This window comes from Sander vitreus, chromosome 7 (genome assembly GCF_031162955.1).
Source record: "Sander vitreus isolate 19-12246 chromosome 7, sanVit1, whole genome shotgun sequence".
Classification (NCBI taxonomy): domain Eukaryota; kingdom Metazoa; phylum Chordata; class Actinopteri; order Perciformes; family Percidae; genus Sander; species Sander vitreus.
The window spans coordinates 24,616,269-24,629,673 of record NC_135861.1 but is presented as its reverse complement, the minus strand read 5'-3'; the positions used below and the strand labels follow the sequence as shown (position 1 = coordinate 24,629,673).

The 13,405-nt window shown below is 38.8% G+C and overlaps 2 protein-coding genes across 2 annotated transcripts; both read left to right on the top strand.

Moving 5' to 3' along the window:
* The first annotated feature begins 1,072 nt into the window (after positions 1 to 1,072).
* On the top strand, positions 1,073 to 6,073 carry lemd1 (LEM domain containing 1). The gene is made up of 11 exons (XM_078254018.1): positions 1,073 to 1,267; positions 3,115 to 3,217; positions 3,396 to 3,542; positions 3,738 to 3,802; positions 4,133 to 4,180; positions 4,297 to 4,452; positions 4,667 to 4,751; positions 4,892 to 4,986; positions 5,117 to 5,200; positions 5,477 to 5,550; positions 5,761 to 6,073. Exons 1-11 carry the CDS (start codon positions 1,073 to 1,075, stop codon positions 6,071 to 6,073), a joined length of 1,365 nt encoding a protein of 454 aa, XP_078110144.1.
* A 576-nt stretch (positions 6,074 to 6,649) lies between these two features.
* pm20d1.2 (peptidase M20 domain containing 1, tandem duplicate 2) lies at positions 6,650 to 13,018 on the top strand. The gene is made up of 13 exons (XM_078255532.1): positions 6,650 to 6,922; positions 7,059 to 7,145; positions 8,354 to 8,589; positions 9,627 to 9,713; positions 9,818 to 9,951; positions 10,589 to 10,708; positions 10,876 to 10,951; positions 11,040 to 11,101; positions 11,183 to 11,261; positions 11,360 to 11,431; positions 11,517 to 11,682; positions 11,772 to 11,871; positions 12,239 to 13,018. The coding sequence occupies exons 1-13, from the start codon at positions 6,703 to 6,705 to the stop codon at positions 12,366 to 12,368; spliced, it is 1,569 nt and encodes a 522-aa protein (XP_078111658.1). The 5' UTR covers positions 6,650 to 6,702; the 3' UTR covers positions 12,369 to 13,018.
* Positions 13,019 to 13,405: the final 387 nt, after the last annotated feature.

Sequence of the window (13,405 nt, the reverse complement as noted above, 5' to 3'; positions counted from 1 at the left end):
TTGTTGAGTTTTACTCTACACATGGGTTCAATATTCATGTTTTTTGAGAAAAACCCCGGACGTAGGTATACCATGACCCAGGTTTTTTTATTCTAACCTACCAGGGGTTGAAACAGATGCCTGCTTATATCGTTGGGGGCAAAAAAGCCCTCAATGGCATATTTGGCACCCCCTGCTTTCCAGAAAATGACCTGAACAAGTGTTTTGTTTACTATCTGTTAACAGATGTTAGGAAAGGAACTCACCACTTCTACCTGCACTAGGTGGATGCATCACTCAAGTAAGAATGCAGCAGCAGCATGCACCAGAGAGACGACACCAACAGCGACCAAAGCCAAGGTTAAACCTGGAGGACAAAGGTACACTGGCTGTAGAAATGTACACTGAAAATTAAACAGTTTCAACTACCGTTCAAAATTCGGGGTTCCCAATAGGCTTTTTCACTGAATTAATTTTGACAAAGCCAAGGTGCAAATACTAAAATTAATTTTAATGAACTACATTGCTGGCTCACTGTCCAATCCATACACTGTCCATACACTGTAATGACCTGGAGATATTGTTAAAGTTACATAACACCTGTAACACCTGTGCTTTTCCTACTATGTTTTGTGTTAATGTCTAACATTACTTAAAAGGCCTAAGCTATATCATTTTATCCAGTTTGATTGGACTGGATGTTGGCAGCTCCACTTCCACATTCATTGGGTGACCGAGGTCAAAAACACTAGGCTACAATAAACACATACAGTTTGATAGCTAGTTAATGTTAACTTTCCGTTTCAACATAGTTTAATTTAATAATATTACGTTCAATTTGAATGCAAGTAACTGTATATGACTTAAAAGCTAGTTAGCTGCACACAGTGCTTGTCAGTAATGAAATGCAAAGCTAAGTTTGCTGTCAATCAAGTCGTTTGTTGCAGCTGTTCTCAGTTGAGTCAGTGTGATTCTCAGACCACCACAGAGGGTTTCTCCGAGCAGCTCTGTCGGGTTCATCTGACTTAAAAGACGTGTTAAGTATAACGAATTTGAACTTTTTTTTTTTTTCGCGTCGATTCGTCCTTCTGACATGCCGCGGTTTATGGAGAACCCTGCTCACCTCTCTAAATCTAGACTGAAGTCAGATTTGGTAGGCCACAATGTTGCGCTGCCACCTGCCAAGAGCAAAAAGGAGGTTTATGTGGGGTTGCACTTGCAACACATAGATCAGAAAAACGCGGCGGATTTTTCTAGCGACGAGGAGGATCAAGTACAAGATGTGGCAGTGAGTTGATCAAACTCTTGGTGTTTTGCACCCGAATATTCTGATAATTGACTTTTGCAGTCACAACGTGCAACGACTCTCTGCGGAGCAAGGGGGTGGCTACTGGGGCTGCAGCCCTGAATGTTTTCCTAAAAAGTCCCTAATCTTATTAGGATCTTATAACTTTAGATAACTTCAACTGTGTGTCATTTCCCCTCAGTCTCTCTGACTGGACAAGAAAATCATTGGAGCAGAAGTTTAATTACTGGGGAAATACTGTCATTCATGCTGTGAACTCTACTCCAGCCTAGTAGGCTATAAGAAAAAAATAAGATTCAAGATTAGTAATGTTGTTTATGCCAAACTCCTATCCTACTTATGTTATGTTATGCCTAACTTAAAATGTATCATTAGACAGTTTTTGCCTCTTGGTGGCAGGAGTGAATAATTAGTCAACATTTGTTGTGTTCTGGTTTTAAAATGATGAAGACATGTTGGAGAACAATAAGATACCAAATAGGATGAAGGCACTACAGGATGATGTTTTTTCCTCGGCAACTATCACGTTTTCCCCAAATGATGTACATATTTTTAGGCGTTCTATTATCCTAAAGCGCCCATATTATGCTCATTTTCAGGTTCATAATTGTATTTAGAGGTTGTACCAGAATAGGTTTACATGGTTTAACTTTCAAAAAACACTATATTTTTGTTGTACTGCACATTGCTGCAGCTCCTCTTTTCACCCTGTGTGTTGAGCTCTCTGTTTTAGCTACAGAGTGAGGCATCACACTTCTGTTCGTCGCACATGCGCAGTACATAGGTAAGGTCTACTAGCTAATCAGAAGCAGAGTATGAGGGCGTGCCACACTAGCAGCTAGGCGAGCATTATAACGTGTGTTACAAAGTGACGCACGTTAGGATCTGGGTCACTCCTACCAAACAGTCCTCAATGCTTGCTATAGAATTTGATGTCCTTGACCACTGAGCCACCAGCTGTATGGTTGGTATAGATTTACATGAGACGTTTCAGTAGTAGGCTTCTACCATTACATCTGTCAACCTGTCACACTCATTTATGTGTGCCAAGATGAGCACCAGCACTTGAAGTCTGGAAGTTGTTTCTGTGCTGTGTCATGGGGTAGAAAGACTGTCTGTCTGTTTGGGTGGACTGTGTTTAGTCTATTAAGGAATAGCCTCTACTTTAAAATCAACAGTACTGTAAAGTCTGGGTAGAGTTTCACATTTAGAAAGTGCTGCAAGACTTTCACTCGAGACCCAGTGCTGATATTCAGAGCTGAAATAATGAGTCAATTAAATTAGTTTGAATTAGTCAAGAAAATTAATTGGCAACTAGTTTGATATTCAATTGTTTTAAGTCTTCTTTTTTTTTCTTTTTTTTTTAAGCAGCATTTCATCACCAAACTATTAACAGATTTGAATTAAAACAATTGGCAGATTGATCAATAAGGACAATAATAGTAATGCAGCCAGCCTGACTGTTGTTATGAGGAGCTATAAGTAAGAGTGTTTTACAGTTGAACAATAAACCTATCGTAGTTTTCTGTCAGTTGATTTTTGACAACAAGCCAGTATAACTGATAATACAGGCCCTCTGGAAGATTGGACTCCTTCCAAACCTAAAGTCTTCCACTTTTTAAATCTTGTGTAGTTTTTCAGAATAGGTAAATATAATTTAAGCAGAAGATTCATACACTACCATAATTAGATGGATTTTGATAATATTTGTGAGCTGCTTTTTTTTTGATGCACTATATCACACAACTGGAAACTGCTGGCATTCAAGCTGCAGCCGTTGTCATGTCTTCAACAGCATTCAGTAAATTCAGCAAATTTTGTTTTGTAAGGACAAGGAGGAGGATACAGAGATGCCCGACCCGAGTGGTTTGACTGATGATGACCTCAAGGCCGCACTGCTCGAACTCGGGGTTAAAGCTGGGCCCATAGTCGGTGAGGTTGCACTTAACGCTGTCTTGAAATTGGTTTTCATTGTAGAAATAGGATTCCTGCCATCAAAATGCACATTTGTGTTTTAATCAACGTGTTAACACCTAATGTTTACATTCACTTTATTTTTATAGGTCTGTCCCTTTCTTAAAAAACTAATAGTATTGTTTGTCTGTGCTAGCGTCCACCAGAGCTTTGTATGAGAAGAAGCTAAGGAAACTGCTTCAGTCTAATGGACATGTCTGTCTGAATGGAGTAGAGAAAGATGAATTATACTCTGACAGTGAAGAAGAGGAGGAAAATGGGGAAGAGGAGGACAAAGAGTTGGGTATGACCAGAAGCTCGATGGTGTTTTAAGCCCCCAGCGTCTAATCCTAGTGCCTTCCAGACAGCGCTGCCTGGAAGGAGACGTTGGGGGCTTAAAACACCAATAAGCTGACCGGAAATGTTGAATTTTGTTGTTGTTTTTATGGTTGGTATCAGATAATCCTATGCTTTGTATTATTTTTTGTGACTTGCACAGGTTCCGAAGGAGAAAAAGAAGAGACAGTTAAACAGTCAGACCAGGCACAACAAGGGAGTAGCCAGGTGAGAAAACTGTAGGAAGTTCTTGATATCTTGGTTAAATGATTTAGGGTTGCTATGTTAATGAATAGTACCACTTGAATTGTCTGAAATGTAGGAGCTCGTACTAACTGTATACTTTTGCTGGTTAATAGATCTTTTTGTATTTTTTCTTATCCTCAGCTGTGTTGAAATAATACTTCCCTACAGTGCCACTTAGTGGTTAAACGCATGGATTGCAACTGTAAACTTGTGTTCTAACCTAACTCAAAGTGTTCACTCTTTGGAATAAGCACTTGCATTTGAAATGTTGGTGTTTTTTTTAACTTTTCACAGGTAGAGTTGTGTTTTCAGAATGGTGGTTTTGTTTACCCGCAGTGCTTTTTACTCTCATCAAGGCTGGTAAATACTACAGATATTCATATCTTTTGAACAGAATTCTGTCAAACTGAATGCTCAGGAGACACTGATGTGTTTTTTTTTCTTAATTTCTTTTTCATTGGGTTGGCCTTTTGTAGCATGCTCGTGCTTCTAGAAACAGTGAACCTAGTCCCAAGTGGAATTCAGGGAATGCGATAGAATCATCGGAGCAGAGTCGGCCTCCCTGCTCACAGATTCCCGTAGGAATTAGTAGAGCATCCTCTGTAGATCAGCACTCGGGATTAGGATCAGGGGTAGGCTGGTTTTATTTCACTTCTCCTGTGGATTTAAAATTCTCTGCATTCCTTGCTTGGACTGTAACTATATTGTGTGTCCTTCTCAAGCAACCAGTGGGGTATTTTCCTGTTGTTTTACAGTGATGGGCATGGTATCTCACTGGTGTGTAGATTGTGTGATGAATAATATATGTTTGTGTTGTTGTTAACATAATAATACTAATCCTTGCAGTTTCCATCTGGATCACAATCAGTTATGCCCGATGGTGAATCATCAATTTCCTGTCAGGCCTTCAGCATCACTCACATGGTTGAGGAGGAAAGTTAATCTTAGATGTTTTTAAACCCACGTTCCACACCTAAAAAAGTGACCCCGTCATTTCGTTTTATGTTTCTGGTTGTGAGTAATCGTCGCTGCAGTGCTCACTCAGTCATGTACATTTTCACTCTAAACAACAGATGGAGAGTCGGAGGCCACTCTCTACTAGCTCAGACACTGAGGGAGAGTTGAATGGGAGCAATGTGCAGAAACATTGGTCGCGGTCCAACAGGGTCAGTAGTGCTTACATTGTTCAGTCACACTTTAAGCCTGAATGTTGGTGGTGGTTAAAGTTGTTGGAGAGGTTCGCTGGAGGAAATTAAGAAAGCAGAAATTATAATCCGTTACGTCTCCTTTCCTTAGCTGGACATGTCAATTGTGGACACCATGAAGAACCAGTCCCTGTACTACACTCCCAAGGCATTCCCTTATAAATGGAAAATGAAGGCACATACATCATACATTTTTTGTTTTTTATTCCATATCACTTGTCTACCATAACATACTTTGTTTGTGTAACTCCTTTCTTATGTCAGTGTTACAATGTGTAACCCAAGCTAGAAAATTATACACACTAAATTTAACAGTTGCTTCTTTTTTTTTCTGGTGATCACATTAACAGTCACCCTTTTCCTTCCTTTCTACCTGACTTGCTGGGCCTCTGTGGGACTCTGCTGTCTGGGAAATATACACTTTGAGAGTAATTTCTGCTTTCTTTTCTAGCTTACTCAGGAGCCTGTTAAGGATACTTGTAAGGACATGTTTCCAAACACTGATGCCAAGACCACAGGGATCTAGTAAGTGCCACAGCAACACTATTACAATGTGCCAATTAGAAACTCTTCACATCTTTCTAAGTTGTTGAATGGGAATAGGATTTATCTGAAGTACAAGAAATGTACAGGAATGGTGATTGACACATGGACAACTTGCATAGTAGCACATACCGACACATGGTAGGAGTTTTGTAATTGTGTTATCAGCACATATACTCTGTCATATTTCAGCGCTACTCGTCGGAGACCTATCAAGGGCGCAGCAGGGAGACCTGTCCAGTATGCATACCCAGACACTCCTGTCAGTCCCACGACCCTGGAAAAACGAGAGGTGGAGCGCCGCCTTGTGCCCATTCAGATACAGATTTTGGTCTTCCTTATTGTGACGTGCCTTCTGTACCTCATTTATGTCTGTGTTGAGGACAACTCATTCGGTCCAACTTTTGCCTTACTGGACAGTCTTTACCAAGGGTCAGACAGTGAGGAGGGGCTTTTGCTCCAGGCTGAGACACAGGACATACCAGCACTCTCTGGACAGGAGTAACTCTTGGTTTTTTAATCCTCTACATTGACTTACAGATGTGAGGGTTGATTTTTTTTTTTTTTTTTTTGGTGATGCAAACCATAATGACCTTGTTCTGGGATATCTTCATCTTATAATTGACTGTTTGTGTGTCTGTATGGGAGCAAACCTCAAAGTCTAGTTTTACAGTTGTATATGTATTTCTAATATGTGTAGTTTGCTAAACATGGAAATTAAGTTGAGACTTTAGATTTTCTCAAATGTATTACAAATAATGCTATAAATCTTATATATTTCCTAACCCACATTGTGTAACGTCATGGTGCCTTTTCAATGAATCTGTGTTACCGTACGTAGCCTATGTATTTTTTTAAACAATTAGAATTTTCAATAAAGGATGTTTTGCTTCATAGTTTTTTGTGTGCAACTGATATTAGCTAAATTTAAAAAAAAAAGGAAAAAAAAGACATGTTGACATATACGAATCAGCAGGGATCTTGTCATTGTATTAAATACATGTTATTAGGAAGTCATGTGCAGTGCAAGTTTTATCGCCGCCAGCAGGTGGCTCTCATTCAACAAACACTAACTCCTTCAGTCTGCACAGTCACAGTGGAGTGAACGAGTTCCGCCTGTCACAACAGACAACAATGCCAGACTCAGGTCCAAAGTTCAAAATGTTCAAGTGTTTAAAGGTTATTATTATTAGTTTTCTCATTACAGTCCTATTGCTATTTACAATAGCATCCATCAGGACCCTTTCACTGGACGTAAATGTCGGACTTCAACTCGCACGTTGGGAAAAGACGAACAACATTTCACTTGTAATAGACCACCACCAGAGAGAGGAGCTTCTTGCAAATTTTAAAGGTATTTTTTTGCTTGCTATTCGGTAAAGTATGCGTTACATTACCGTTTCCCTGTGTGGAAAGTAGTTAGCTAAAAGACGTGTGGGGAATCCACCAGTGACAGACGTTTACTAACGTTATCTCTGTTTATTATCCAGAGGCTATCCGGATCCCCACGGTGTCATTCTCAGAGAAGGAGAGCAACACCACCGCACTACATGAATTTGACAGGCTCCTCCGAAAAGGTAAGTAAAATATGTGACACTAAATTGTCTTTACTAGTAACGTTAGTCACTAATGTGTTTACCGTGTAGTTTACAATGGCTGCAGACTCACACGACGTTACTTCACGGGTAGTTCTAGCTAACTAACAGTTTAAACAGTTAACGTGAACTGTTTCGCTAGTCCAACTTAGCTAAAAACTAGAGCTAACGTTAGTCAACATTGCATACATAACGTTAGATGTAATTTAACAGTTGGTGTGCATTTTTAGTCTCCTCTTTCAATTGTTTCACCCTCATAGCTAATTTGTTTAATACACACATCAGAGCCAATATTAACGCCATTATATTCTTTAAGGAAAGGTTTTCTACATTTTAAAATTAAAAGTGTGACGTTAACCTTCTGCAGATTAATTGTAACGTTAGCTAGCGCGCTATATACATACAAGTTGTTATTATTATTAACCTTACTAACGTTAATGTAATTGATAGCTTAGCTAACAGTTAGTTAGTCTTTTATGTGACATTTTAATACAGGTTTCTCATTAATAATGTTTCTAGTGAAATTGTTTTTTGTCGACTATCTAACTAGCTAGCTAACTGTCCAAAACCTGAGCTATTCAGTTTACTATGATATAAGACAAGGAAAATCGAAAGCCAGCAAATCTTTGGAATTTTTGCTTAAATAATTTTAATTATAATATATTTTTATTTTAATCAGTTGTCAAAATACCTGCCCATTACTTTTCAATTATTTTGTTTGGCTTAGATTGACTAGCTAATTCATTAGCTAGGCAACTAATTATTTTAGCTGTATATATTGCATAACAAAGTCAGACATGTTAAAAGGGGCGTTTTAAGAGGAATTAAACAGGTACTCTAGCAATTTATTTTTGTTACTATCATTTTTTTCAAAATAAAAAACAGTGGTCAACATTAGTTAAGTTACAGAGGCAGAGATGTCACTGCCTTCAGTCCCTTGTATGGGTTAAGCTCCAAAGACTTTGAATCCTTCATTTGCCATAATGCAAACAAAAGCATATTTTTTTTCCGACCCATGTTTCAACCTTCATGCCACACTGGCCTGATAGCATCCTCAGGGTTATTTTTGCACACTCTAGAGTGACAGAACAAATTATGCAACTTGTTTCATCGGCTGAATATTAAACTGACTTTAATGTTAAATAAAAGGAGTTCCCCGTTTTAAGCTTGTACTCTTCTTCCTTTGTCAGCCTTCCCAACTGTTTTCTCTTCAAGCTTAGTTCGTCATGAATTGGTGGCAAACTACAGCCACCTGTTTTCGGTGCAAGGATCACAGCCTGACCTGGTGCCATACCTGCTGCTGGCCCACATTGATGTAGTACCTGCCTCAGAATCGGATGGCTGGGAGGCCCCACCATTTTCTGCCAAGGAGATAGATGGCTTTATCTATGGTAGAGGGACCATAGACGACAAGAGCCCTTTAATGGTGAGAGAACAAATGATAATAGCCGCTTTCCGACCGGAGGGATTTTTGCAGTTCCTAGAACATAAAATTCTTTATTTCTCGTGTTCCGACTGGACCAATTTGGGGATTTTTAAGTTCCTCTGGCCGCAGTTCCTGTAACTCTTTCAGCCCCAACTTCAGGGCAGGGTCTTTTCGCTGTTCCCTTTTCAGCATAGGATCCTTGCCATCTTATTCATCACTAAATTCACTTCTGACAACGTTTTAGGCGAGAAATGAACTGTTTAGATTTCGAATTTATGCAGTCTTGCGCAAATTGATGCCGAATTGACAATTTACTTCAAAGTTTTCGGAGTTGAGGAGCTCCATGAAGCGAGGCGACAGCCAGCAGGCGCCTGCCAGGGCCGCTAGCTCGTTGCTCAGCCAATCATGCTCAGAGACCCAGCTGTAAACTGGAGGTCTCTCAGACCGGTCGCGTAAATAAGAGGCTTTTATTTTGCCGTTGACGGTTCGTTTGTTTAAATATCACAACACATGTCCATCATAAGATTAACGGGAACCTGTGGTCAACTGTTTTTTCGGCGTTAAACTCCACCTCGCTGGCCGGCTGTCACACACACACACACAGTCACACACACACGTCCACAGCGCAGCAGGCAGAGGCGGGGGAGAGAGACATAACCGTTTCTCATTTCGTTTAAATTATGACAAATATGCTATATACATTAGATTTAGTATTTAGTTCATACTTTTTTTGGTGTATTTGTTTTCTGATTTTAACGCTATAAAGTTGCCGTGCTTGCGTCACTCCCTTACCCCTCCTATAGTCCCTATGGCCACTTGGCCAGTGCAAATGCAAATGGAAAAAATGGTTTTGGGGGAGAGTAGTTAGTAGATCTGCTTAGAAGTGGACTTTTCCTATAACTACGTTCCTGTAACTACTCGGTCGGAAAGCGGCTTATGTGTGTGATATTGCTATTAAACGGAGTTGAATTACAGTATATACTTATTAACCTCTAATGTGCCAGCCAGACTAAACTGATATGCTTAATTTCTTCCAGGGAATACTTCAGGCATTGGAGTACTTGCTGATAAAAGGCTATGCTCCACACAGAGGATTTTACATTGGTCTTGGTCATGATGAAGAAGTACTTTAAATATTCATCAAACTCTTACTTTTTGAAATTGTGAACCTAAATAAGATTTACATTTATATCTGAATGTATGTGTCCTTCAATATTAATTTTTAAAGGTCAGTGGTTACAAGGGGGCAATGAACATAGTGCGTGTACTGAAGCAGAGAAGTGTGCAGCTGTCGTTTGTCCTGGACGAGGGCCTGGCTGTACTTGATGGAGTCATCAGTGGTCTGGAAGGACCTGCTGCACTGTGAGAACCTGTCATGCTCTAGTGTTAACGGGGATATGTAGTTGGCAGCTTTTCCATTGTAAAAAGTGAACAATTTGGCTTGACACCACAACAGAACTCATAAGCGTAGCATACAATTGTATGTCTCCATTAAATTGTGTAAAATATATTAGGGATTGACCGATACTGGTTTTTCAAGGCCTAGATACCGATTATTAGTAGTTAATGTAACTGAAAAACATTATTTGGAACCGATATGCATTTACAGTGAAAATGAAAATCTTTAAGTCAAAATTAAGATTTTGGAATGTTACAAACTCCAACACAAAACTTTGTTTAAATGCTTTAAGCAATTATTTAATAAATTTGAAACATTCAATATAATACACAGTAAAAGATAGTCAGTCAGATAATGTTGTGGGCGGGACATTAAGTCAGACTCGGTGGTGAGTAAAACCGAAGCAGAGGGACAGACACAGAGCTGTAGCAGAGCCAAAGTAGCGTGCTTCTAAATTAATTTACTTGATCAGTCATCAGGCAAATAAAACGCTGATACAGATAATCTGCAAACTGTCAAAAAAGGGCCCTAAAATATATTGGCGATTAATTAATGTCTGTGGTAAATTCTGTGTTTTATGTGTGTGTCCTTGTTTTGTAGAATTGGGATAAGTGAAAAGGGTTCAGCCACTGTGAAGCTTAGTGTGTCTATGCTCCCTGGTCACTCCTCGATGCCTCCCAGTGAGTCCAGCATTGGGATCTTGGCTGCAGCAGTCAAAAGGTGAGAGTTACATTTTCTTCAAATTAAGATGATGAATTTTCTGTTTTTTGGTCTTTGTGTCACTGCTGTACCATATGTGTAAAACATATGGTATATTCTACATGTTTATCTCTCCTCCAACAAAAACACAAAATCTTAAGACTTTCTGTGTCATGCTATTTCCTCAGACTAGAGGAGAACCCTATGCCAAGATTATTTGGTCATGGGCCTGAACGTGGAACATTTGAGCATCTGGCGCATAAGGTAAAAGGAACCAACTACTAGTTCACTACTCATCACATCTAATAGCATATTAGATCCCTCCCTGTGGTTACTCATTCTTTGTCTTCAGTTTGGGCTCCCAATGAAGTTTATAATGTCAAACTTGTGGCTGTTCGCCCCACTACTGGGCAGGTAATTACATCCTTAATTTCTTTCAGAATGTTCTCTCCTGATTATATCCATTGGAATAAATCAGCATGTTTTATGTTACAGGGTACTTGAAAGAAAACCAGACACTAATGCTTTTGTAAGGACAACCACAGCAGTCACCATGTTTAATGCAGGAGTTAAGGTACAGTCATTCATTATGAAAAAGGGGATAATTCACAGGAAATTAGATTACAATACAGTTTTCATTAGTATTAACCTAAATTATTTCCCACCATGTAGGTGAATATCATCCCTGCCCTCGCTGAAGCTTATGTAAATCTACGAATCCACTCAGCACAGTCATTACAAGAGGTAGAGTCAGAAGTTTGAGTCTACTTTTGAGAATTCCTGATGTCTATACATGCATATTTTGAGTTGAATTAGCTGTCTCGTCTAGGTCCTGGACCTAATCCAGTCTACAGTGGGGGACCAACGAGTGAAGATAGAGCTTGTTAATGGTTTTGACCCTCTGCCTGTGAGCTCTGCGGATGAAAAGTCCTTTGGCTTCCAGATCATTAAGAAAACTGTGCTGGACATATTTCCAACAGTTACAGTTGCTCCAGGTAGAATCCAGATATATTTAATTGTGCAATGTGGTGATTAAGGTCAAAGTATTTCACAAGTGTTTTAATATATTTTTTTGAATATGCAGGTGTCTGTATTGGGAACACAGACAGTCGGCACTTCAAAGACCTGACAAATGATATTTATCGCTTCGCCCCTGTCTGGTTTAAACCAGGTGATGCTCAGAGGTAAGGATATAGTTTGTCTAACACTGAATAAAAATAGTCTTAACAAAGCTTTCTGCAGTAAGTATGAAGAACTGCTTGAACTGAGTCACACTTTAATGTTACAAACTTATGATGTAACAGTGTGACCTACTTATACCGACTTAAAGGGAACAGCCCTATCCACTTACAAAACAAACAGAACTATCTCTTTAAAGTTACTCTTGAACAATTAAGTGTTTTATGTATAGAACCAACCTTTAGCCCAGTTTACCCTTCAGCTTTGGTAATAAAAAAGGCATTATCCTGCAAGAAAAGCATGAGGAAATCAAATGAATACACTTAATTTCTTAGTTTTAGATACCATAAGTATTTTTTTTTTTCTTCTTAGATTCCATGGCATCAATGAACGGATTTCCAAAAAGAACTACGAGGAACTTATAGAATTTTACTTCAGTCTGATTCAAAACTGTGACATTCAGAAGCTCCCTGAGCCCCACAGCTCTGTCCATGAACTCTAAGGAATATACAATATGGGTAACAGGTCTAACAAATGCAATTCAAAAGCCAAGTGTTATTGTTAGAATTATTGTTAGAATAATTTCAACAGCAGCCAACAGGACCTTGACTTACTGTGTAGTCACTAAATTTTAAACAAAATGTGATTCTGCTTTTTAGAGCCAGATGGTGGCATTTTCAATTGCTCTGTAATTGTAGCTTTACAGTAAACAACGGATGCCGTTTAATCTTGATTGATGACATATGGTTTTGACTTCGTTGCGATGAAATGATCACGGCATAACTATGTGAAGCTCCTTTGCATTTGTGATTAAGATTTTGCGGAAGACTGCTGTGATGATTTTTGGATGCATTTGGAACAGATTTTTGTTGGGCTGCTAATAATACTGTAGTTCTTAAAATTATGATGGTTCATATAACTTAATGAAAATTGCTGCATAAATATTTTTCTTGAGCCAATATAAAATCATGCATTTTCTGTGAAAATGCCGAAGGGTGATATTTTTTTGTTATGTTTGTTGAATCAAGTACAGTAGTTTTTAAAAAATTCTGTACTATCACTAACTGACTATTTAAAATGAATTGTGATTTGAATTTGCACACAATGTTTGGACAGGCATTGTTTAAAAATACAACACAACTTTTAATGATATGCTTGTTGTGATGTGATATCTTTTATTTAATCCTGGACATAATACAAAATCAATTTTTCAACAATAGCCTAAATCAAGCACAGAAGACAAAGCTTTCTTAGCAGTGAAGAATATAAAGAAATGACTCACACCAGCTTTTGTAATACACCTTTTGTGTTAAGTATATACTACCCATCATGGATTATCTCATTTAGGGACAGTTACAGCATTTGCAGTTATCTTGGTATATTAAACCAGAGGGGCAGTTTTGGAGATAGGTAAAGTCATTGAAACAATTGTAAAACGAGTTTGGGTCGTAAGGATTGGTGTGAAGCCCGTTGGTCTTTCCTTTACAGAAATTTGGATTAAATTGCACGGCAGAGTTTGTGGTGGTGGCGGCGGCGCTG